At 40.4% G+C, this 24,184-nt stretch overlaps 1 protein-coding gene across 2 annotated transcripts; it reads right to left on the minus strand.

Moving 5' to 3' along the window:
• Positions 1 to 2,645: 2,645 nt before the first annotated feature.
• si:ch211-198m17.1 (mucin-2) lies at positions 2,646 to 23,802 on the minus strand. Of its 2 annotated transcripts, XM_061749979.1 has the most exons (14): positions 23,585 to 23,802; positions 11,190 to 12,392; positions 11,027 to 11,119; positions 10,858 to 10,956; positions 10,683 to 10,792; positions 10,541 to 10,599; positions 10,331 to 10,464; positions 10,123 to 10,257; positions 9,683 to 9,725; positions 8,647 to 8,684; positions 8,488 to 8,575; positions 7,441 to 7,618; positions 5,303 to 5,335; positions 2,646 to 5,138 (listed from the first exon to the last, which is right to left on the minus strand). In XM_061749979.1, exons 1-14 carry the CDS (start codon positions 23,790 to 23,792, stop codon positions 5,010 to 5,012), a joined length of 2,550 nt encoding a protein of 849 aa, XP_061605963.1. In that variant the 5' UTR covers positions 23,793 to 23,802; the 3' UTR covers positions 2,646 to 5,009. The 2 variants fall into 2 exon arrangements, with proteins under 2 accessions (XP_061605963.1, XP_061605964.1); XM_061749980.1 differs by lacking the exon at positions 5,303 to 5,335.
• Positions 23,803 to 24,184: the final 382 nt, after the last annotated feature.

A 24,184-nucleotide genomic window follows, 5' to 3' on the forward strand; every position in this document is an offset into this window, starting at 1 on the left:
ACAGAGTATCCATAAATCTCTTTGCAATTTAAAGCAGCTTTCTTTTTATTGGATTTTTTGTTAAATGTGTATAAGAGACTTCATGGCTTCTCTTTCTCCCCCCCCCCCCCCAAGATAAACCTTTAATCATTGTAATTAGAAACATGCAAATATTGTCATTTTTACTTTTACTACCATTGGTAGTGGGCAAATTGAATATATTGATACATTGGTATTGATATTGATCGATTACAATGCATTCAGATCAACAGTTAGCAATTTGATTTGTTTTGAATTCATCGAAAATTATCCGGATCGATTACTGGCTCTGTGTTTTGTTATCAAACCAAATTTTTCAGTACAGTAAACTCTTGTTTATCGCGGGAGTTAGGTTCTGGACCTTCCCCACAGAAGGTGAAATCCGCAAAGTAGCCAACCACATATTTTTGTAAATATTTATACATATTTGAAAGCTGTGTGAACCTCCCCAATCTCTTATTAATAGTCCCCGCACTCCTGTTAAGCTCGACTACACTTTTATACACACTCTGAAAACATTTTCATAGTGTTATACACACGCTAAAAACATTTTAAACTCTTAAATGTAAAGTACAGTACACTATGTACATTTTATGTTTTAATGAATTTTATTTTTATTTTACAGTTTTAATGTTTTGGGATAGGAAGCGTTTGTTTCAGCACAAAAAAAAAAAAAAAAAAACAATACGATACACCAATGGAAAACTGTATTGCCATTTTTATGCAAATTGTATTGTTGTATGTCATGCTGTGCTACGAGGTGCAAGGCTTACCTCCTCCAGGGCCTCAGACACCCCCATCCAGATGACGACTCCAGACAGCGTGGAGGTGAAGGTAAGATATCTTCTAATGGTTTCAAAATCTGAGAGTGATGATGTTAGAGGTTTATACGTGCGGTTATGTGACACCAAAGGCTGCTGGGAAATGTCTGCTAATTGGATGCACTTGAGTGACTGCTGCAGAGCTGCTTCAGTTCTCACTCTAAGTCAATTACAGCCAATAGACACAGTGTAAAGGGGCCCAATGCTGATTTACACATAATATGTGCTTGTCTTGGTATCGTAATGTCGTATCACGGCGCAAATTGGCAGAGTATTGTGATAGCATTGTGTCTTCACATTATTGACAGAATATGATATCGTAGTTTCATCATTTATCTTATTGTGATATTATCGGTAAGGTTGACAAAGTATCTTGATGATATCCTAGCGTGATACTATCAACACTTTTGGCAAAGTATTGTGATAATAATGCATTGTCGTACTGTTGGTGCCGTTGGTAAAGTATGGTTATATTGACTCGCGATACTATGTGTTGGTATCACAGTAATGTATTGTGATACTATCTGTTTTGCCTGCATGGTTTGATACAGTATTGTGATGCAAAGTATTGTGACTGTATCATCATATTGATAAATGATTATCTTATCATAATTGTGGTATAGCTGTAATTGGTGAAGCATTGTGCTATCATATTGTGATACTATTGCTCACTTTGAGTAGTATCGTAATACTATATATTTCCAAAGTATGTGAGTGTCATTGGCAAAGTATTATAGAATATTGTGATTCTAGTGCATTGGTAATTTAGGAAGGATGATACTATCTGCATTATTGGTGTAGTATCATGATAATACTGGAATTGTTGGCAAAATTACGATACTAATACTGATATACATGAGGGGGGGGGGAATATCAGAAACCGCTCGATGCTGATTGGGTTGCATTCCTCTTTCCGGACCATCAGACGGCGCCGATGACTCCTTAGACAGGTATCGAGCACTCATGACATGTGATACAATGCACATTTGTTGCCACAGAAAGCAGTGGAAGTAGAAATAACTGTACAGGCAATATTCTTGGCCGCATACGCACACCGCTGACATTATTAACTGTCACACAAAAAATAAAGAAAAAGTACTTACCCTTTCAAGTGATGTAATTTAATCCAGCCTCATTGACAAACCCCAATCACATGGGTCGTGTAGTAGTTGGGATGTTGTGTAAAACGTAAATAAAAAAAGAATCCAATGATTTGAAAATCGTTTTCAACCTATATTCAGTTGAATACATGACAAAGACAAGCTATTTAGTGTTCAAACTGATGAATAGTTGTTTTTTTATGTATTTGCAAATATTGTCCCTTTTTGAATTTGATGCCTTCAACACGTTCCAAAAAAGACTGGGAAAGTGAGCTTCAATCCATCAGGCGGCACTGCATTGAAAACCAGCATCATTGTGTAAAGGCCACGTGGGCTCAGGAACACTTCAGAAAACTATTGTAAGTTAACACAGTTCATCTACGATGCAAGTTAAAACTCTACCATGCAGAGCGAAGAGCCATATATCAACAACACCCCAAAATGGCACTGGCTTCTCTGGGCCTGAGCTCATCTGAGATGGACCGATGCAAAGTGTAAAAGTGTACTGTGTTCTAACGAGTCTGCATTTCAAGCTATTTTTTGGGGGAAATAATGGATGTTGTGTCCTCCGGGCCAAAGAGGAAAAAGACCACCCAGATTGTTATCACCGCAAAGTTCAAAAGCCAGCAACTTGGGGGGTTAATTGCTCATGGCATGGGTAACCTGCACATCTGTGAAGGCACAATTAATAGAGGAAGAAGAAGAATGAAGAAGAATCACCTTTTATTGACATGAAGATGCATGCATGTACACGAAATTTGTTCTCTGCAGGTACACACAGGTATACAATGTGTTACAGGTTTTGGGGCAACATATGCTGCCATCCAAGCAACATCTTTTTCAGGGATGTCCCTGTTTATTTCAGCAAGACAATGCCAAGCCACATTCTGCACGTGTTACAATAGCATGGCTTTGTAGTAAAAGAGTACCAGTACTGTAGTGGCCTGCCAGGAGTCCTGACCTGTCTCCCATTGAAAATTGGTTGCATATTTTTTAGTACAAAATACGACAATGGAGACACTGGACTGTTGAGCAACTCAATTTGTACATCAAGTAAGAATGGCAAAGAATTCCACCTACAAAGCTTCAACAATTAGTGTCCCGAGTTCCCAAACAGGCGGCACGGTGGCCGACTGGTTAGAGCGTCAGCCTCACAGTTCTGAGGTGCGGGGTTCAATCCCCGTCCCCGCCTGTGTGGAGTTTGCATGTTCTCCCCGTGCCTGCGTGGGTTTTCTCCGGGCACTCCGGTTTCCTCCCACATCCCAAAAACATGCATTAATTGGAGACTCTAAATTGCCCGTAGGCATGACTGTGAGTGCGAATGGTTGTTTGTTTCTATGTGTCCTGCGATTGGCTGGCAACCAGTTCAGGGTGTACCCCGCCCCTTGCCCGATGACAGCTGGGATAGGCTCCAGCGCGCCCGCGACCCTAGTGAGGAGAAGCGGCTCAGAAAATGGATGGATGGAGTTCCCAAACAGGTTATGTAACACATTGGTTAAAAAACAAAATGCCCAACCCAGCTTTTTGGGAACATGTTGCAGGCATCAAATTCAAAATGAGTGATATTTACCCCCACCCCCCACAAATGGTTTATCAGTTTTAACATTAAATATCTTGTCTTTGTAGTGTATACAATTGAATATAGGTTGAAAATGACTTACTGTTTTCTGTTTTTATTTACATTTTACACAATGTCCCAACTTCATTGTAATTGGGTTTTGCACACTAAATCTGAGGGTTGGGGTTTGCATAATAAATCTGAGGATTGGGAGCTGGTCCACATATTTAAATACAGTACATGGCACATACAGTACATGTATGTCATATTCATTATTTATGGATGTCAGCCACTATGTTGCTGTGACCTGGTGGCTGAGATTAAGTCTGATTTATCATAGACAACATGCAGCTTTTGGAGTTTGCTCCATGTTTAAGTACATGCAACAGCAGATGCCAACCTTGTATCACTGTACGTCTCTCTCTCTCTCGCTCTCTCTCTGCGTGTGCATGTGTAATAATAACAACATAATGTATGTATCAGGTTTTTTTTAGAATTTAAATTATAATTACATTATTTTACATTTTATTTTCTATTTTTAATTGGGTGACATGTTATACATTAAAGAAAAATTGCTATGCGATTTCTTTTATAAACGTAAATCAGCAATGGAGGAGGCGCCGAATAGAATCTCACCCCGGGCACCGACTTGGGTAGGACTCTGCTGCTGATAAGGGGCGAAGGCAGACCCAGTGCAGTTTGTTGATTGGGGGACGCTGAAGACAGGTTATGGGCCAGCACAGTAAAGTGTGACGGGCACCCAAGTAATTGTTTCATACTCATTGTTTTGGGCATCAAGCATGGTGGCATAATACCTTAAATAGCTGAAGCTAAAGAATTGCAGTGTACCCTTGTTTTGGGGACCTAGCGTGTTGGGACATTGCCTTAAATAGGGCAAAGGTAGACTCAGTGCAGTACTTGTATGTAGATTGGTGGACACTGAAGACACATTGTGTCATGGCATAATTATTTGTTTTATGAAGGATAAATAAAAATAAATCAACAGGAATAAACAAGGAGGACTTCTATGTTTTTAAATTAATTTATTATTTTTGTTGATGTGCAATTATTTACAAAAAACAAAACTGTACACACTTGTAAAACACAAGCAAAGACGAGCAGTATGATGACAATAGTGATAGTTGGCACATGCACCACAAGAACTAACACAGTTCCTATTATACATCGCTACGTTTTAGAGTGCTAAATTTTAGAGTGCTAAATTAAAAAAAAATAAAAATCAATCCCTTCACCGGCATTTAGAATGAGGGGCCAGCCCTTATTTTGTCATTATAATGCTTAATAATCATCATCATTGTTATAATAATAAGCCACAAGTAATGAACCATTCATTGGACATGAAATGTCGCACAATTCCAACATTTTCAAGGCGACGAGGAGAAAAGAAAAAATCACAATGGTCAACTTCGCGCAACTCTTCGTTGTTGTCCTATTTGATTTAAAAATAAAAATGGTTTAAATGTTCATCAGGGAGGGTTGGGGGAAGCTGTGTCAGTTTTTCTTGTCGTCACCAGGCAGGAAGTATGGATTTTCATGGCCTTGCACCAGGTACGAGTAACCCGATGGGTTTTTACTTTTGAAGGTCTTCATGCCGTCCGGGTTGAGATCGTACGAACCCGACTGAAACGGCAGCGAGAGCAGTCGACGTGTTAGTGTCACACACACAGCAGAAGAACAACGGTACGCGACTAAGCAAGCTCACTAGCCACCACCACCATCCCTTGAGATCCCGTCACCATATCTGTACTCCACACTAAGACCACCAAGAGGGAATGAAACCTTACCTTTTTCCATCCTCTCACCTTCGAATGAAAGCCCTAAAGCGACACATCGGGAGTCAGGCAAAGCAAGGGAGCATGAGCGGGAAACTAGCTACTAGCTCCTAGTAGTACTAGCTACTACTAGTTCTACCAAATAAAATTTGTCATAAGGGTCCATTTAAACATTAACTGCAGCAAAGAACGGCAGCAGATTCTGAGGCTGAGCTAAATGTCTGGGTATTATGATACAAATTACTTTGCTAGTCATACTGATAGTAGATAATACTTTTAAGTTACATGAATGTATCATGATATATCGTGATTCTTTCCCAACAATGCCAAAATTATTATAATATACACTATTATCAAGATACTTGGCCAAAGTTACAGTGTATCACAATGCGATATTATCATACAGCCCCAATTCCAAGGAAGTTGGGACGTTGTGGTAAACATAAGTAAAAACAGAATACAATGATTTGCAAATCATGTTCGACCTATATTTACTTGAATACACTATAAAGACAATATTTTTAATGTTCAATCTGATCAACTTTATTGTTTTTAGCAAATAATCATTAACTTTGAATTTTATGGCTGCAACACGTTCGAAAAAAAGCTGGGACAGGGTCATGTGTACCACTCTGTTTTATCACCTTTTCTTTTAACAACATTCAATAAACGTTTGGGATCTGAGGACACTAATTGTTGAAGCTTTGTAGGTGGAATTCTTTCCCATTCTTCCTTGATGTACAGCTTCAGCTGTTCAACAGTCCGGGTCCTCCGTTGTCGTATTTTATGCTTCGTAATGCGCCACACATTTTCAATGGGAGATAGGTCTGGACTGCAGGCAGGCCAGTCTAGTACGCGCACTCTTTTACTACGAAGCCACGCTGTTGTAACACGTGCAGAATGTGGTTTGGCATTGTCTTGCTGAAATAAGCAAGGGGGTACATGAAAAAGACGTTGCTTGGATGGCAGCATATGTTTCTCCAAAACCTGTATGTACCTTTCAGCATTAATGGTGCCTTCACTGTGTGTAAGTTGTGTAAGTTACCCATGCCATTGGCACTAACACAGCCCTATACCATCACAGATGCTGGCTTTTGAACTTTTCTTCAATAACAGTCCGAATGGTTCTTTTCCTCTTTGGCCCAGAGGACACGACATCCTCAATTTCCAAAAACAATTTGAAATGTGGACTCGTTGGACCACAGAACACTTTTCCACTTTGCATCAGTCCATCTTAGATGAGCTCGGGCCCAGAGAAGCCGGCGGCGTTACTGGGTGTTGTTGATAAATGGCTTTTGCTTTGTATAGTAGAGTTTCAAGTTGCACTGACGGATGTAGCGCCAAACTGTATTTACTGACATTGGTTTTCTGAAGTGTTCCTGAGCCCATGTGGTGATGTCCTTTACACATTGATGTCAGTTTTTGATGCAGTGGGATCGAAGGTCACGGGCATTCAATGTTGGTCTTCGGCCTTGCCGCTTACATGCGGTGATTTCTCCAGATTCTCTGAACCTTTTGATGATATTATGGACCGTCGATGATGAAGTCCCTAAATTCCTTGCAATAGTAAGTCGAGGAACATTGTCCTTAAACTGTTCGACTATTTTCTCACGCACTTATTCACAAAGAGGTGAACCTCGCCCCATCTTTGCTTGTGAATGACTGAGCAATTCAGGGAAGCTCCTTTTATACCCAATCATAGCACCCACCTGTTCCCAATTAGACTGTTCACCTGTGGGATGTTCCAAACAGGTGTTTGATGAGCATTCCTCAACTTTCTCTGTCCCAGCTTTTTTGCAACATGTTGCAGCCATAAAATTCTCAGTTAATGATTATTTGCTAAAAATAATAAAGTTGATCAGTTTGAACATTAAATATGTTGTCTTTGTAGTGTATTCAATTAAATATAGGTTGAACATGATTTGCAAATCATTGTATGCTGTTTTGATTTATGTTTAACACAACTTCCCAACTTCATTGGAATTGGAGTTGTACTTTTCCAAAGTTGCTGATCGTATCAAATTAAAATATTTAGTCACTCTCAGTTATTGAAAAATAATTTATTATAATGACGTGAAGATAAGGCTCTGTGGACGTAATGGCTGTTTTTTTTTTACGGAGGACTTCTGAGTGAAAAGTGTGCTGCTCACCATGCCGTTGCCGTGATGCCGTTTGTCCATCATCTCCATGGCGGATGCTGCGTTCAAGGTGCCTGCAGTGTTAGCACGTGGAATGGGCGTTATGCCGACCGGCCAAGGCTTGGTCAGCTCGCCCGCTGGGTACGGGCTGGCGTCGCTGTGCTCTGCCTGGCCGCCAGAGCATCTCCACCTGATACGGGCGCAGAAGGTTATACTGTATATACCTGGATCATTTATTATTAGTAGTAGGAGTTAGTAATTTTTTTAAAATTTCTTTAATGATTTTGAAAAGTACTTTAACAATGACTGAAACTCTCCTCACATATCAAAAGTGTGATTGTTTATTTAAGATGAATACGTGTATGCGTGCTTTTGTTCACATTTTTTTATACTGTAATTTTTGTATGAATTATTTTTTTTTCCTCAGTTTAAAGTTTTTATTTTGTCCATTAACAAAGCTTGACTGGAAGAAACACATTTCTACAAATAGATTTCTTTAGTATTCTTTAAAATATTACGTTGAATTTAATGTAATTTATTTCTAATTTTAAAAATTTTACATTTATATAATATTTATATTGTACTGATTATTATATATTTTCTTTTAGCATTGTTGGATAAGGACCCAAAAAAGGGGAAATGTGCAAAATAAAATGTATTATTATTACCTCAATATAGTTCACACAATTTAATTCAGAAAAATTCTCACAGTCACTCATTAGGGCCCAAAAATATTTGGCTTATTTCTTTTTATATTTAAATTTAAAAAAAAAAAAAAAAAAAAAAAACATAGCATTAAATTAGATTTTTATCTAGTTGCATTTATTATTCAACTCACATCAAAGTCAAACTGAATGAAAAATGTGTCCTAAATATTATAAATATACAAAATATTTATACATATTTAAAGTGCATAAACCATATCTAGTAATATGTTAAGTCTTTCTATTCTCTATTCAGTTCATTTGTAGTGGACTAGAGTGCCCCCTAGTTGTGTGTAATTGCACTAGAGTTTTTGACAGTGTGCCAATACACTGAATTACGTTTCAATGAACTCACCAGCAGCAGAAAGAGAGCAAAGCCAAGATCAAGATGAGTAGAACTCCGCCTAAAACGCAGGAGACAACGACCACCGCCAGCAGAGAGGCTGCCAACACACACATTTGTTGTCACTCTCTGCTCTGTGCTCACAACAAGATAAATAATCTAGTCACTCACAGTCAGTGCAGTTGAAGCCTGCGTATCCGAAAGCACATCTGGAATAGAGATGGAAAATTGCATTTCTTGAAAAGTCCACAGGAATGTGCCAGTATCTGAAATTGGTCTGGGCGATATACCCTTAAAATCACTGATTATTTCAAAAAAAATTCCATTTCCGATATGAATCTATTTTTCATTTATGAAAAAAGTAAATGACAATGACACTACTCAAAACAACTTTTGTTATTAGTTTTTTTCCCCTTGTGGAATTTGCTTTAACTCTCTACCATACCAAACCAGCAATTTTTCCTCCAACATTAACTTGCATCAACTTCCACAGAAATAATAGAAATGCTTTTTTTTCTTTTCAGATAAGTGAAAATAATTGCTTTCTCTCTGGGGGAAAAAATCCCTTTTTAGTAAACATTAATTAATTCATAATAAATCAACAATTTAATGTCGTAAAATGAGGGGTCCAACTGCATGGCTGGGCTGGTCTAATGTGTGTTGTCCAAGAGGAACGCCGCACCCTGCAGCTCTCTCACAGTCTTTCCTCATGTAGACTTACAGGTAAGGCAAAGTGACAACCAAAATATTAAGCTTTTGTAACGTACAACTGGCACAGCACAAATGTTCAGCGCAATTGACTGTGATAGCCTTCCATCGGGTTCCTTTCTTGACATACGGAAAACAATGTTCTGTAAAATGACTCGCTAATTGTTTTCTATTTCGTAGCAGGATTCAAATTTGCTACTTGCTTTTGCATGAAGTAATTGCTGGAGTGCTCGCCAAGGTTAAAATTATAGCAACCAAATCGCTAAGTGAGCAAACCTGACTGTGCTTTTGTAAACTAGCTTGTCTCTTTTCACAGCCATGTTGTTAGTGTAAGCAGTACATATCAGCGAAGACCAGATGCACTTTGAACCATAGTGGATGCAACAAAGAAAATTTTAATAAATAATGACCCTGCAAAATAAATTTTAATAGATACAATTCATCACAATCACCATGCACTAACTTGAAAACACAACTTTAAGTGTGCGTGTGTACTCACTTCTGGCAGCTGTTGCCCACCACTTCCTGCCCGCTTGGACAAGCTGCAGACGCACGCAAACATTAAAGGAAAAAAACACATTACACATGCAAGGCTGTCTTTGAGGCTGTGTCATCGGTTTGATTGGTTCGAGGTTGTCATTGGGGGAAAGTCCAGTTGTTGTTTTTAACATTGTGTCGGTTAGTCCAGTCGTTGTAATACCGTAATGACCTAATAACCTGAGGCTGAGTACAGAGCATCCAGGTGAGGAAACACCACTCTAATTTAACCCTAACCCATTGAGGTTATGTCGCTTTCGTTTAGACCAGTTGTTGTCATTAACGTATTGTAGTTGAGCAGATTGGTTGTCTATAGTGTATCATTGTTGGTCTAACTGGTTGTTGTCAACAACTTTGTTGTTGTCATTAACGTGTCGTTGTTGTCATAATAGATGTCTTTACCCTTGCAGCTGATGTTGGAGTACACAGTGGAAACGTAGCCGCCTTTGCAGGAGCAACCCACGTGGCCATTGGCACTGGTGCACACCGTGGAGGCGGCGTCGCAAGGAAGTGGCACTTGATCGCACAATTTCGTGCCTATGGGAAAAAGAAAATGTGAGAAAATGGGGTCGTCAGACACGCCGGTTGCTGCTTGATGGTGTTATCTCACCGCTAAATGTAGCGTTGACCAGCAAGCCTTGGGAGCTGTTCCCGATGGCATCCTTGATGACCTGGTCGATTGCCTCTTGAGAGGCCGCCGTGTTGTCAAAGACGCTGTTGACGGTGGCGATGACGCTTCCCGGGCTGCAGGAAATACAAATGGCATGGTGAAAACGTTTACTGACACCAGGTGGGACCTCTTTTTGAGAAAGCAACTCACGCTAGCTTCACCACGTCAGAGCGGAGGTATCCCGGCTGACCAGCAAAGGCACCAGCGAGCTACAAAACAGAATGCAAATATCTGTTTACTACACAAAGAAAAACGCCAAATGGTCCCCATTTTATGTGACGTGCTAGCTGACCACCGCCGAGATGTCTGCTGCTGTGTCCTGGAATGCTTTGGAGGACCTGTTCAACATTTCCTTGTTAAACGTCAAGGAGGTGAGGTGGAGTTGCCCAGGAAACATTTGAGCTGAAGAAGACGACAAAATAAGACACCACCATCGACTTTTTACCATAATTCTAAGTCTTCCTTACCGCGGGTGCAACGGTTGCCCACCAAGAAGCTTCCAGAGAGACACTGGCAGGTTCCGTTCAGGCAGACGCTTTCAAGGGGACACTGTTCCGCGGGACAAACTGGGACAGATGAAAGATGATTAATTCAGGAGCCTGTCATCTGACAATCCAAAATGTAAATGGTGCAAACCTATAATTGGACCCATGGTGGGGTGGGGGGAGGTTTGCGTGGCGTTGTTGGTTGTGGTTTGGGTGATGCTGCTTGTTGGTCCAGGGGTGGTTGCTACAGTGTAATGTTAAAAAACATGCAACAATCAATCCAATGACAATACACACAAATATCATTGTCATACCTCCTGATTTTGCCGTTGAGGGTGTGGGACTAGTCGTGGTGATACCGGCGGAAGTCTCTCCAGGGCTGGTAGAGAATACTGTAGTTGTGTCATTGTTGGAATGAGGGGCAGTTGTCGTCCAAGTCGTCGTATCTTTGGTGGTGTTGGTGTTGTCTGTCCATGCAGCAGTTGCCAAAGAGGTTGTGCCGTTGATGGTCAGAGTCGGTGTTGGGCTGATGGTTGTCGAGTTGGTGGTTATTCCAATTGTTGTCGTTACTGCTGTGTTGTTGTTTGTCGGACCCGTCGGTGTCATCAAGGTGGTCTTGTTGTTGGTTGGAGTAGTTGTTGTCATTGAGGTTGCGTCGCCGACGGTTGGACCAGCTGTTGTTGTAAACGTGTTGTTGTTGGTTGTTGTCAGTAATGTGTCGTTGTTAGTCAGGTTGTTTGTTGTCATGGAGGTCGTGTCGTTGTTGGTCAGGCTAGTTGTTGTCATTGAGTTTGTGTTGTTGGTTGGAGCAGTTGTTGTCATTGAGGTTGTTTCGCCGACGGTTGGACCAGCTATGGTTGTAAACGTGTTGTTGTTGGTTGTTGTCAGTAATGTTGTGTTGTTGTTGGTCAGGTGGATTGTTGTTATGGAAGTTGTGTCATTTTTGATCAAACTGGTTGTTGCCATCGAGGTTGTGTCACTATTGGTCAGACCAGTTGTTATTATCATGGTTGTCTTGTTGTTCATACCAGTTGTAGGCATTAATGTGCCCATTGTTGTCATTGAGGTTCTGTCATTGTTGTTCGGACCTGTTGTCATCAATGTGTTGTTGTTGGTCTGACTATTTGTAGTCATTGGTGTTAAGTAGTTATTGGTCTGACCGGTTGTTGTCATTGACGTCATGTCATTTCTGGTTGGATCAACTGTTGTCATCGAAGTTGTGTCAGCTGTGGTGGGATTGTGATCTGTCGGGTCTGGTGGATGTTTTGTCACAGTGTTACCGGGTTGGCTTGTCGATGTCAGGATGCGACTTGTCATAAGTGAGCTTGTGATGGTGGTGTAGGTGTTTTTGACAGATGTCTCATCTCTCACAGTTGTCGTAAATGGAGTGACTGTGGTTTGCATAGAAGTTGTGTGGCTGCTAATTGGATCCAGCATTCCTGTTCTTGTCGTGTACTCTCCATCTCCAGACATTCCCTCTGCTGTGGCGGTAACGCTGTTGGGGTCTATTGCCGCCACTACAGTCAAATAAAAAAGATGAACAAAATCAGCAAACTGTGATAACCTTTTCTCTCGTGGAAATATATCTGGAGCATTTTTTAAGACAACTGACAGAAGAACTACCAAGTAGAGGGGACTTTACAATACGGTAATGTAATATTTTTCAGATACCAGTAGTACCACGAAGAAATTTGTCTAAGAGACATTACAATATATATGTAACTGTCATCTTGCGCATGAAGCATTAAAAAAGTATTCGTTATAAAGATCGAGACGTTTTTAGCTAGGTGACAACACAAATAAGTTATTCGATAGATTTGTAGCAGTATTTTTTTCTCAGACTGCTTTAATATCATTGGTTAATGCATGTACATCGATACTAGAGGTGCAAGGATTAATGAATTAATCTACAACCAATTGATTATAAAATTCATCGATGTTTTTTTTCTAATCGATTAATCATTTAGGGACCTCGTTTCACTTAAAATTGTCCAAATACTAAGCCTCCCAATAGTAAATATTAATGAATATATTTATTATAATAATGAATTGATTATCTTTGTGTTTCATCAAAATAAGACATTTAAACAATTATCCACATGGTGGAAAGTGGGCGACTGGTTAGAGCGTCTGCCTCACTGTTCTGAGAACCGGGGTTCAATCCCCGGCCCCGCCTGTGTGGAGTTTGCATGTTCTCCCCGTGCCTGCGTGGGTTTTGTCCGGGCACTCCGGTTTCCTCCCACGTCCCAAAAATATGCTTGAATTGGAGACTCTAAATTGCCCGTAGGTGTGAATGTGAGTGCGAATGGTTGTTTGTTTGTATGTGCCCTGCGATTGGCTGGCAACCAGTTCAGGGTGTACCCCGCCTCCTGCCCAAAGCTAGCTGGGATAGTCTCCAGCACTCCCGCAACCCTTAATGGATAAGCGGCTCAGAAAATGGATGGATGGATGGATGGAATTATCCACATTGTTGCCTATTTTCTGACATGCTACAGAACAAACCAGTAAGGGAATAATAATCAATTTATGTTTGTGCATTTTCTTCTCTACAAATTTGAAATAACGTGCTGTTTTTTTAATAAGGGGATGGAAATTCCCCCCCCCCCCCATTAGATTTATCGAAAAAATCTAAGACAGATTATTATTATTAAAGCAATCGTTGCTTGCAGCCCTAATCGATATTGTATCATAACAGAAAATGGTATGAGACATTGCAATTACATTATTTTGTCTCACCCAAGACTGCCATATTTTTATGTAATCGTGTGTATTGATACTGCATCATAATTGAAAACAAAACTACTTACTGCTGTATTAATATTTTATCCCAAGCTTACTTAGGTAATCAGTTTTGTCTGAATATGCTTTTGGCAGATTTTTGTAACATTCTTTTCTCCACAGTTGAAACTCATCTCTTCAGGAATGCGGTGAACTAGTTAAAATTATGACACTCCAAACACTGTAGTCCATTTTATCTCTACTCTATTCAGGAGACATTAAAGGCAGAAACAACTTTTATGGAATCATCAGCATCCAGGTTGACATTTTAAAGTGCGGAAGATGGTGGGGAAGGGTGCAAATCAGTTGATGAAAACGAGTGTCACGCTCTCCTAGAGAGTAGTGCTGCTTGTTAGCTGCCGTCTGTTCCCATTTATGTTTCTTTTATGGGAGAAACGTGCGGAAGTCGCCGAGCAGCCTGATGAGCGCTCTAAGAGGCAGGAGGTCTTTGAGCCTGTTTACCGCCATTTGTCAGCCACATGCGATCATTCAGCATTCGGAGTTGCCACTAGCCATTGGGAATGTGCGACATCCAGATGGGCAGAACCCTTGCAGATACCGAGCAAGGCCGAGTGTTATCAGCTGTTGCCGGACCTTTCTGGTTGATTATTTTCTGTTAGCAAAGTATCATATGTGTATGTGACGTACCATAATTCACTTTTCACTAAGCCAGGCAACCAAAATGCAAACTGGCCAGTCCTAAATCTTTTTTTGCTTTGAGTTAAAAAACAAAATTTGAGGTACAAGTGAGCTTCAGATGCGCAACAATTAGATGGCAGCTGCAAATGGCACACCATCTGCCCAGCATCCCAATGTCTCACAATTTGAAATAATACTAAATTGAGTAACAAGCTCTAGAGTCAAAGTACCAAAAAGTAGCGCCTGCCTGTGAGTAGCATGACAACATGGTCGCCGTGTTGCATGAATACACTTTGTCTAGGTTACGATTTAAAGCCGGCGCGCTAATCTGGGATTGGATGAACAGTGACTGAGATTAAGGCAAAACCTCATCCAGCCGTGCTTGCGTTATTTCACATTAGCCTGGTCGCGCTCTCGGCGTGCTATGTTGTCTCAGCACACGTGAAAGGGGCCGTGGGGTGTTGAAGGTTATTACATTTCACGCAAAGACTCCTTTCTACAACCCCAATTCCAATGAAGTTGGGACATTGTGTTAAACATAAATAAAAACAGAATACAATGATTTGCAAATCATGTTCAACCTATATTTCATTGAATACACTACAAAGACAAGATATTTAATGTTCAATCTGATCAACTTTATTGTTTTTAGCAAATAATCATTAACTTTGAATTTTATGGCTGCAACACGTTCCCAAAAAGCTGGGACAGGGTCATGTTTACACCTGTGTTACATCACCTTTTCTTTTAACAACATTCAATAAACGTTTGGGAACTGAGGACACTAATTGTTGGAGCTTTGTAGGTGGAATTCTTTCCCATTCTTGCTTGATGTACAGCTTCAGCTGTTCAACAGTCCGGGGTCTCCGTTGTCGTATTTTACGCTTCATAATGCGCCACACATTTTCAATGGGAGTCAGGTCTGGACTGCGGGCAGGCCAGTCTAGTACCCGCACTCTTTTACTACGAAGCCACGCTGTTGTAACACGTGCAGAATGTGGTTTGGCATTGTCTTGCTGAAATAAGCAGGGGCGTCCATGAAAAAGACGTTGCTTGGATGGCAGCATATGTTTCTCCAAAACCTGTGTGTACCTTTCAGCATTAATGGTGCCTTCACAGATGTGTAAGTTACCCATGCCATTGGCACTAACACAGCCCCATACCATCACAGATGCTGGCTTCTGAACTTTGCGTCCATAACAGTCCGGATGGTTCTTTTCCTCTTTGGCCCACAATTTCCAAAAACAATTTGAAATGCGGACTCCTCGGACCACAGAACACTTTTCTACTTTGCGTCAGTCCGTCTTAGATGAGCTCGGGCCGAGAGAAGCCGGCGGAGTTACTGGGTGTTGATAAATGGCTTTTGCTTTGCATAGTAGAGTTTCAAGTTGCATTTACGGATGTAGCGCCGAACTGTATTTACTGACATTGGTTTTCTGAAGTGTTCCTGAGCCCATGTGGTGATATCCTTTACACATTGATGTCGGTTTTTGATGCAGTGGGATCGAAGGTCACAGGCATTCAATGTTGGTTTTTGGCCTTGCCGCTGACATGCAGTGATTTCTCCAGATTCTCTGAACCTTTTGATGATATTATGGACCGTAGATGATTAAATCCCTAAATTCTTTGCAATTGTACGTTGAGGAACATTGTCCTTAAACTGTTCGACTATTTTCTCACGCACTTATTCACAAAGAGCTGAACCTTGCCCCATCTTTGCTTGTGAATGACTGAGCAATTCAGGGAAGCTCCTTTTATACCCAATCATGGCACCCACCTGTTCCCAATTAGACTGTTCACCTGTGGCATGTTCCAAACAGGTGTTTGATGAGCATTCCTCAACTTTCTCAGTCTTTTTTGCCACCTGTCCCATCTTTTTTGGAACATGTTGCAGCCATAAAATTCTAAGTTAATGATTATTTGCTAAAAACAATCAAGTTTATCAGTTCTGTTTTTATTTGTTTAACACGTCCCAACTTCATTGGAATTGGGGTTGTACATTCTTTCCATTCAAGGACTTTGTTTCAAACATAAAAGGACACATTTTATCCTTTATTTCCCACATAGTCCTATCATTTGTCAGTGTTTGACTTGTCAAGTAGTTAGTGTTGTCGCTAAGATAACAGCAGGTCTCGTGGAAATATGACTTAAGTCAACATTTGTGTGTGTACATAGGTGTGTGTGTGTTGGTGCGCTATCAGCACCTTTCATTTCCATATAATGGTCATGGAACATTGAGTGTGTGTTGGCGCCAACAAAAAGGCAGCACAGCAGGAGGGAGAAGCGGGTCCTTGTTCGTTCATCCATCCATCCATTTTCCGTACCACTTATCCTCACTGGAGCGTATCCCAGCTGACTCCGGGCGAGAGGCGGGATACACCCTGAACTGGTCGCCAACCAATCGCAGGGCACATATAAACAAACAACCATTCGGATTCACATTCACACGTATGGGAAATTGTGTTTTCAATTAACCTACTGTGCATGTTTTTGGAATGTGGGAAGAAACCGGAGTACCTGGAGAAAATCCACGCAGGAGAACATGCAAACTCTACACACGCGAGGCCAGATTTGAACTCGGTTCCTCAGAACTGTGAGGCAGACGTACTAACCAGTCATCCGCCGGTCCTTGTTAAATGTGGGGAAAAAAATCATAGTCACTTGCTTTTAAAAAAGTTATTTAACAAAATATGACAATGTTTAACTTCATCATAATCATAGTCACTTGCTTTTTAAAAAAGTTATTTTACAAAATATGACAATGTTTAACTTTGAGCCCCTAATAAGTTCATGCCTATGCTGTCACAAATTAACTTCACCCTCACTGAGCCAATATATAAATGGTTAGCTATACTTTAGTAATACTTCTTTATTATTACAGATTTTTATATTATCATTCAAGCTTTGGGGTTACAATTATTACTATTAATTAAATGCCTTAAATTTTCATCTCATTCAGAAATTAATGTGAATAATAAATACCTTATTATATACCTACTTTTGAGGAGACTATAGAATTTAATATTCTTACATTTGTAGATTTACATATCGTTCATACGTATATAATTATTATACAGAATCTTCTTAACTATTGTTAGAATTATTCATAGATCTATGTATTCAATGTAAGTTTCTATTATTTTTAATATTCTAATAACTATTCCTACATTGTCATGCAGAAATTAATATGAATAATAAATACTTTACACCTACTTTTCAGGAAAAAAAATTATCTACACAATGGGTTTATTCTCACAATTATTTATAGGGTTATATAATGTAGATGTTAAATTATTACCATATACATAATTTTATTCTTATGGTTTATAGATGCATTTATTAGATATGTTTTATATTTATCCTTATTATGATCCAGTATTATTACTAACAGTGGTAGTGCTTGTGAAGCAAGCAGCCCATATTACTATCCTGCATATGTATTTATTACTATTAATTTTATATATATATATATATATATAACTTACTTTTTCAATTAATGCACAAATTAATGAATACAAATAATTGAACAGTGGTTGCTGTGAGGTATATACTATGGTTTGTAGGTGTTGTGTAATGTTAAAGATAAGCTAAATAGAATAACACACAGTAGAAGGCAGGCAGTGGGAGTAATTAAGAGTGTGTTGTCTGTGTGGGTTTATCCTGCTGCAGATTATCCCTGCAGACACAAAAAGGATGACTGGGTCAAAGGTGGTCTGCAAACACACACTCTGGAGGACGCGGATCGGAAAGGTCCAGGTTGTACCCGAAATACATCGTAGCCACGCCGAGGCTGCTTAAACGTAAAAGGCACATTTCTCACACACAATGATGCTACTGTCGTGTGTTCCTCCTGCTGGAGGCACTGTCCCTTCCACTTCCTGTCATGACTGGACCCATGTCACAAGCCGCTTTCGGGCAGATATCCAGCAAAACAGAGCTGTAACACAATACCCAGCATCTATCCGCCTGTGCCTTTTATACAGACCCCAGTGAAGGGGAAATACGACGTTGACTGTGTGCACTTTCACACAGCAGTCAAGGAATTAGAAAACAGCTTTTGCGCTAAAGGGTTGGAGAAGTGAGGGTTGGGTGTTACCCTTCCCACCCACATTCCATCTTTTTCTTATTTCCATTCACACAGCACCATTTCACCTGTGATACTGCCTCAGAAGCTGGGAAATTGGCAGGTTGACTTTAAACCACTCCCATTCCTGATCTCTAGTACCTCGCCCTTTCACACAGGACAGCAACCTGGGAAAAAGTCAGCTTTGACAGGCAGTGTAGAAGGGGCTATTATGGCCCTATTTCTGAGCAAGAACCTTACTTGTTTTCAATGATAAAAGATGGCTAGAAGAAAAATGGACTCCGCCATAATTACTAACCCCGTAGCTCGGTCTTTTTTGTTGGCTCCGATAAATTGCCCAGGAACTGACTTTAGACAGCAGTGCCCACAGTTCAACGATCGCTAGGAATGCGGCTATAGACTACAAAGGTTCAAGGACCTCTTGAAAGTACACTATAGTTCTAGGGTAATTTATTGTGTGATATTGTGTGACATCCAGGAACAGCCAAGTACCAAGAACAAGTTCAGTTCCTGCATCTTGAGGTGGAAATGCAGCCATGCTTATTACAAAGTACCGGAGTGAAGTTTACGTCGTCAGAATGTGCTCATAGAGTGGATTGTTAGTGAGGCAGTATGCATTTGCATTGAAATTACATGAACGTTTAAAAAGGTTTTTTTTTTTAAATCATTGGAAAATCAGACGTGAATCTCAGTGTGGGAGATCAACCTTTCTTGTGGTCACGCTTGAATATTTTGACGCTACCCGTAGCATGTGCATTTTCAACATGTTGTCACGTGACTCTCTCTCAATAAAATAGCATCAGGAGACTTTGATGTTGTTGCTTGAGGGCATGTGTACACTTTTAAATAGCAGCGGGGGGCTAAAATCAGAGGGATGGGGGACATGTTGCCTCTCATTAGCCAATCGCATGGACAGGACATTTTGGAGAACCTAACTGGAAGAAACATTTGGTTTTGGAGTCCAGGAACCTTTTTAGTTGGCCTACATAAAGTTCCACTTAGTGTTCCAGGTGCTTGCACTTCCTTCATATAATGTCACATGATAAATTACTCTGGAGCTAAATTGCACTTTCAAGAGGTTCATGAATCTTTGCATAAGAAATAGCTGCCTAGCCACCTGAACTGAATGGGCTTGACGTACATGACATTCCTGGAACAAAGATTTCTGTGGCTCAACATGATAAATGACTTTGGAACTAAATCAGTCAGTATAACCGCAAAGTTTCAGGAACTGAACTAGCTCTATAGGTCGTCTTACAAATACGTAACTTCGTCTCTACTGGCTTTATGCTAAAACATCATGCAAAAACACCAGAGACGGGATAACTAATAGCATCGATGTCGCAGTATAGACCTTGCCTTTGAACACAAACGGGGCAGCAACATATACAAAAAGATGATAGAACAATACTCAGGCATATTCCTCCTACGAGGGTTGCACGATCGTGGCCAAGAGTAATCACAATTCTGTTTATCAATATTGTAATCACGATTATTCCTCATGCCGGCGCGGTGGTATTACAAAGTGCAATCCCAATTTGCAAATTAATTGAAGCACATACAGTTAATACATAGAATGCAATAACATTAGGCTGCAAGCACTGACTTTTCATTTGAAAATCCGCATCGTCAATATAGTGAATAGTCAAGGATGGTACGTCTCGGTTGTGCTGCTTGAGCATTGGTCAGTCGTGCATGGTCACAAACTAGTTCGCTCTATTTACTCCTGCCGTTTTTTTTACTTGCGGTCAGGCCAGCCGAAAAGTTGAAGTCAAGGCAGCCACTACAACGATTGTTAATAGTGTCTTACCGTGACATGCCACCTCTCAGCCAACTTGTTGAGAGGCCCAACTTCAAAATGAAAGCTTCAAATATTACTACAACGGACATAAACGTAATTTTAGGCTTTTATTTTGAAGTTGGCACCGGAGCGCAGTGCTGGAGGTTATAGCTTTAACCATGCGTTCACCCCCTGGTGGCTGGCTGACTAGGTTGCGGGCACTGCTGAAAATGGAGCACTTTTCATATTCAGCGTTGCCCACATTTTAAATGTAAATAATCGCCGACCATCAGGCTCAATTAATCGTGGTAAGCCAAGGCACACACATACCTCATGGACAAGTAGAATAGTAATAACTATTCCATGTGCATAAGAACACAACTCAACTTTATTTAGAGGGCACTTTAAAAAGTGCTGTACATTACTAAGATCGAACTTAAAACATAAAACACAATGAATAATAAAATGCTACTACCACTACTACTAGTTCTACTACTATAATAATGATAATAAATACAAATTATTACTCATATTTGAGTGACACATAATCCATGTTCAATGAAAGAAAATAAAAAAATGCTCTTTGTGAGTATAAAAGGGTTATATTTGAGGGAATCCTATGCCATGTAAAAAAAAGTTGTTTTTGAAGACTTATTAAAATAAAACACAATTTCATCAAAATTGCTAGACTATCAAGTATCTCTACTCGGTATTGATGAGTACTTAAATCGAAGTACTTGCACCTGTACTCAGTCTGAAAAAAGTGGTAATCGCTGCATTAATACTAAACACACAGCAGTCCTCCAAAAGTTCCGAGATCCGTGGTAGAGTTCCTGCTGTGGAAATGAAGCCTTATGTGAGCTAACGCACTGCGAGGCTGAACAGATGGTCGCGTCGCACGACCTCTGAAGGTATCATATCCAATTAAAACTGGGCCAAGTACGACATGAGAATTAGCGTCCTCTTGCAATCTAGTCCACACAAATGGATGTACACAAAACAACAAAATAGCGAGAGGATGACGGGGTGGGGGGTGTACTGTCGGGGGGAAATTGAAATCATGATTGCCTGGTATCGCGGAACATGAAGTGAAAATGATCAACTAGCTACACAATGGAAATGTAGAAGGTGTGCATGAGGAGAGGCCTGCTTACTCAACCAGAATGTGTAACCAAGAGGACGTCACCACCTCAGTCAGGGGAACGACACTCTGAGGCACATGACACCATGTGATGACCCTCCATCCTATTAGGGTGACCAATCAATCGCCATTAAGAATAATAATTACTTTGTTTTATGTTGTTTAAAAAAAGATGGGAAGTATGCCAAAATAACTGAGCTGCTCCAACACTAATTTAAGAGAATTCTTTGATTTTGTTGACTCCAGGAATGATTCAATGTGAATGTGTTGTCTTATGTCAACCTAAAGACTACAAATGTTCAAAAATTCTGTCTAATCTGGAAGAAAAAAAAAGAAAAACATTCACGGGAGGCCTTTTATTTATTTATTTATTTATTAAGTTGTTAGCACTTTTTATTCAGTTGACATTAGCAGAGCGATGGGTTTTCATAGCATGAAAGCCTTAGCCAACGCTACCAAAAAATAATAAATAAATAAATAATTCCCTGTGCCAAGATGTCACACTAAGTAAATTTGTGAGAAAGATTGAGATGATCATTATTTCAGTATACACTATATACTTTTTGGTGATATTTTTGTTTGGTGGTGTGCTGTGAGATTATTATTCTGTAAAATATGTGCCAGGGCGAAATAAAGTTTGGGAAACTAAACTTTGTGATATTACTTTACGGTTTATTATGGGAAAGCATTCTTTCATGAGTTTCAAAATGTGGTTTCAAAGCCTTTATCACATCATAGTATTAATGATCCAAAAATGAGTTAATAATAATAATATAATACTGATACTATTTTTTTCATGTGTACTTTTATGTACATAAAAGCATCCGTGTGTACAAAGTGGGTCATGTCCTGGACATACTAAGAGTCTGTTTATATAACCTGACAGCTATTTATCATATTTACTATGCTATTTTAACCAGTGGGACCGCGGACGAGTAGGCAAACTCCACATAGGAAGGCTAAAGCCCAGGTTTGCACCAACAACCTCAGAACTGTGAGATGTGCTAACCAGTCATCCACCATGCCACCAGAAATTGTCCAATTTTACTTAAGTGGTCAAAAAAAAACATTTTTTTGCTCCAAAAATGTGTCTTTATTCTGCTACGTAGTGCCAAGCAGAACAATTAAATGCTCTTCCACTAGATAGCAGAAGGTAGAATGAAACAATGTATCCACCTGTTGCTTCATACACACACACACACACACACACACACGTCTTAAACTTCAGGGGTGGGAGGAAGATATTCAGCCTGCCACATAATTATTTGTGGCCCACTAAAGCAAATAGTGTCTACTTCAAATTTCTTGCTAAATGGATTTGTTCTTTTCATTTTTGTATAAAATCTGTTTTTCTTCCATTTTACAAATATTTTCCCCACCAAATCCCTTCGTAACATAAGTGGAACTATAGTAAAATAATGGTTGTCATTCATTTCCATGCCTTGTGATTTAAAATTGAATTTGTTTTTAAATATATCCATCCATCCATTTTCTGAGCCGCTTCTCCTCACTAGGATCGCGGGTGTGCTGGAGCCTAGCCCAGCTATCATCGGGCAGGAGGCGGGGTATACCCTGAACTGGTCGCCAGTCAATCGCAGGGCACATATAGACAAACAACCATTCGCACTCGCATTTACACCTACGGGCAATTTAGAGTTGTCAATTAACCTACCATGCATGTTTTTGGGATGTGGGAGGAAATCGGAGTGCCCGGAGAAAACCCACACAGGCACGGGGAGAAAATGCAAACTCGACACAGGGGATTGAACCCCGGTCCTCAGAACTGTGAGGCAGACGCTCTAACCAGTCGCCCAGTAGTAAAAATGTATGGTGTAATTGTGTAAGAAAAAATCTGATGAGATGATTATGCATTTACAGTAGATGATATTTGTGGCCTGCTGCTTTTGGCACCCCAGATATAACAGTATAATAGCTTGTGTTCGACTGCACAAGCGATTTCACACTACTGTATTTAATTTGCAAGTAAATTGAGACCACCATTACTTCAGTATATATACTTCTGTGACATTTTTTTCGGCGGTGCCGTGAGAATTTTCAAATGTTGAATACACGTCTTGGCCCAATAAAGGTTGGGAAACGCTGCTGTAAACTACTTATTAGTTTCTGGTTTGAATAGTATCCACTCAAGTTGAGGCAAACACACAAAGCACTTGAAAACATGTATCCCTGCCATTTAAAGAAAAAGAAAGTACAATTTAATCAACATGAAAAGTCGTGGCTTACGTCATTAGCAAGGAGAACCCCAAAAAGGGTGAAGTTTACTCACCCATGGCGGCGACAGCGACAAGGAGTGCGTTAAATAGAGGTAGCTGGTGCAGCAGCATTGTTCCAGTGGTCCCGAGCTTGTGCCAGCGTGTAACGGTACCTACGCGGGTTCGAGGAGTCTCCGAGTGCGTGCTACAGGTGCTTCTCTCCCAGGCGGTCGGAAGAGGCTCGCTCGCTCCCGGGCACAGCCTCTCTCCCCGCAGGGGCATTAAAAGCTTTGCTGGCTCGCCTCCCGATTGGACCGCCCCCACTGTCAATCATCGCTACCGGCCAGAAGATCCCGCCCCCGTCCACCCCTTTGCCCGGCTTGCCCATGGCGACACACCAAAGGGCTAGTGTACAATCAAGTTCTATTTTTAACGCTATTGTTTGCCCCGCTTTCTCTCACGCTGGCCGGCCGGGCAGTGAAGCCACAAAGGCGACTGCACGACAAACTATGTAAGTCGTAGCAACGCCGAGGAAACCTCTCGGGTGAAGACAGGACATGCAGTGAAGAAACCTTTAGCTTCCTGGCTAACGTTAGCATGCTTACTTTTTGCCCAGGGTCTTTCAACTGTCTACCACCTTTTGTCATGGTCCAAATAAATTTTTATAAACTAGA

The sequence above is a fragment of the Phyllopteryx taeniolatus genome, chromosome 16 (assembly GCF_024500385.1).
Source record: "Phyllopteryx taeniolatus isolate TA_2022b chromosome 16, UOR_Ptae_1.2, whole genome shotgun sequence".
NCBI classification, from domain to species: Eukaryota; Metazoa; Chordata; class Actinopteri; order Syngnathiformes; family Syngnathidae; genus Phyllopteryx; species Phyllopteryx taeniolatus.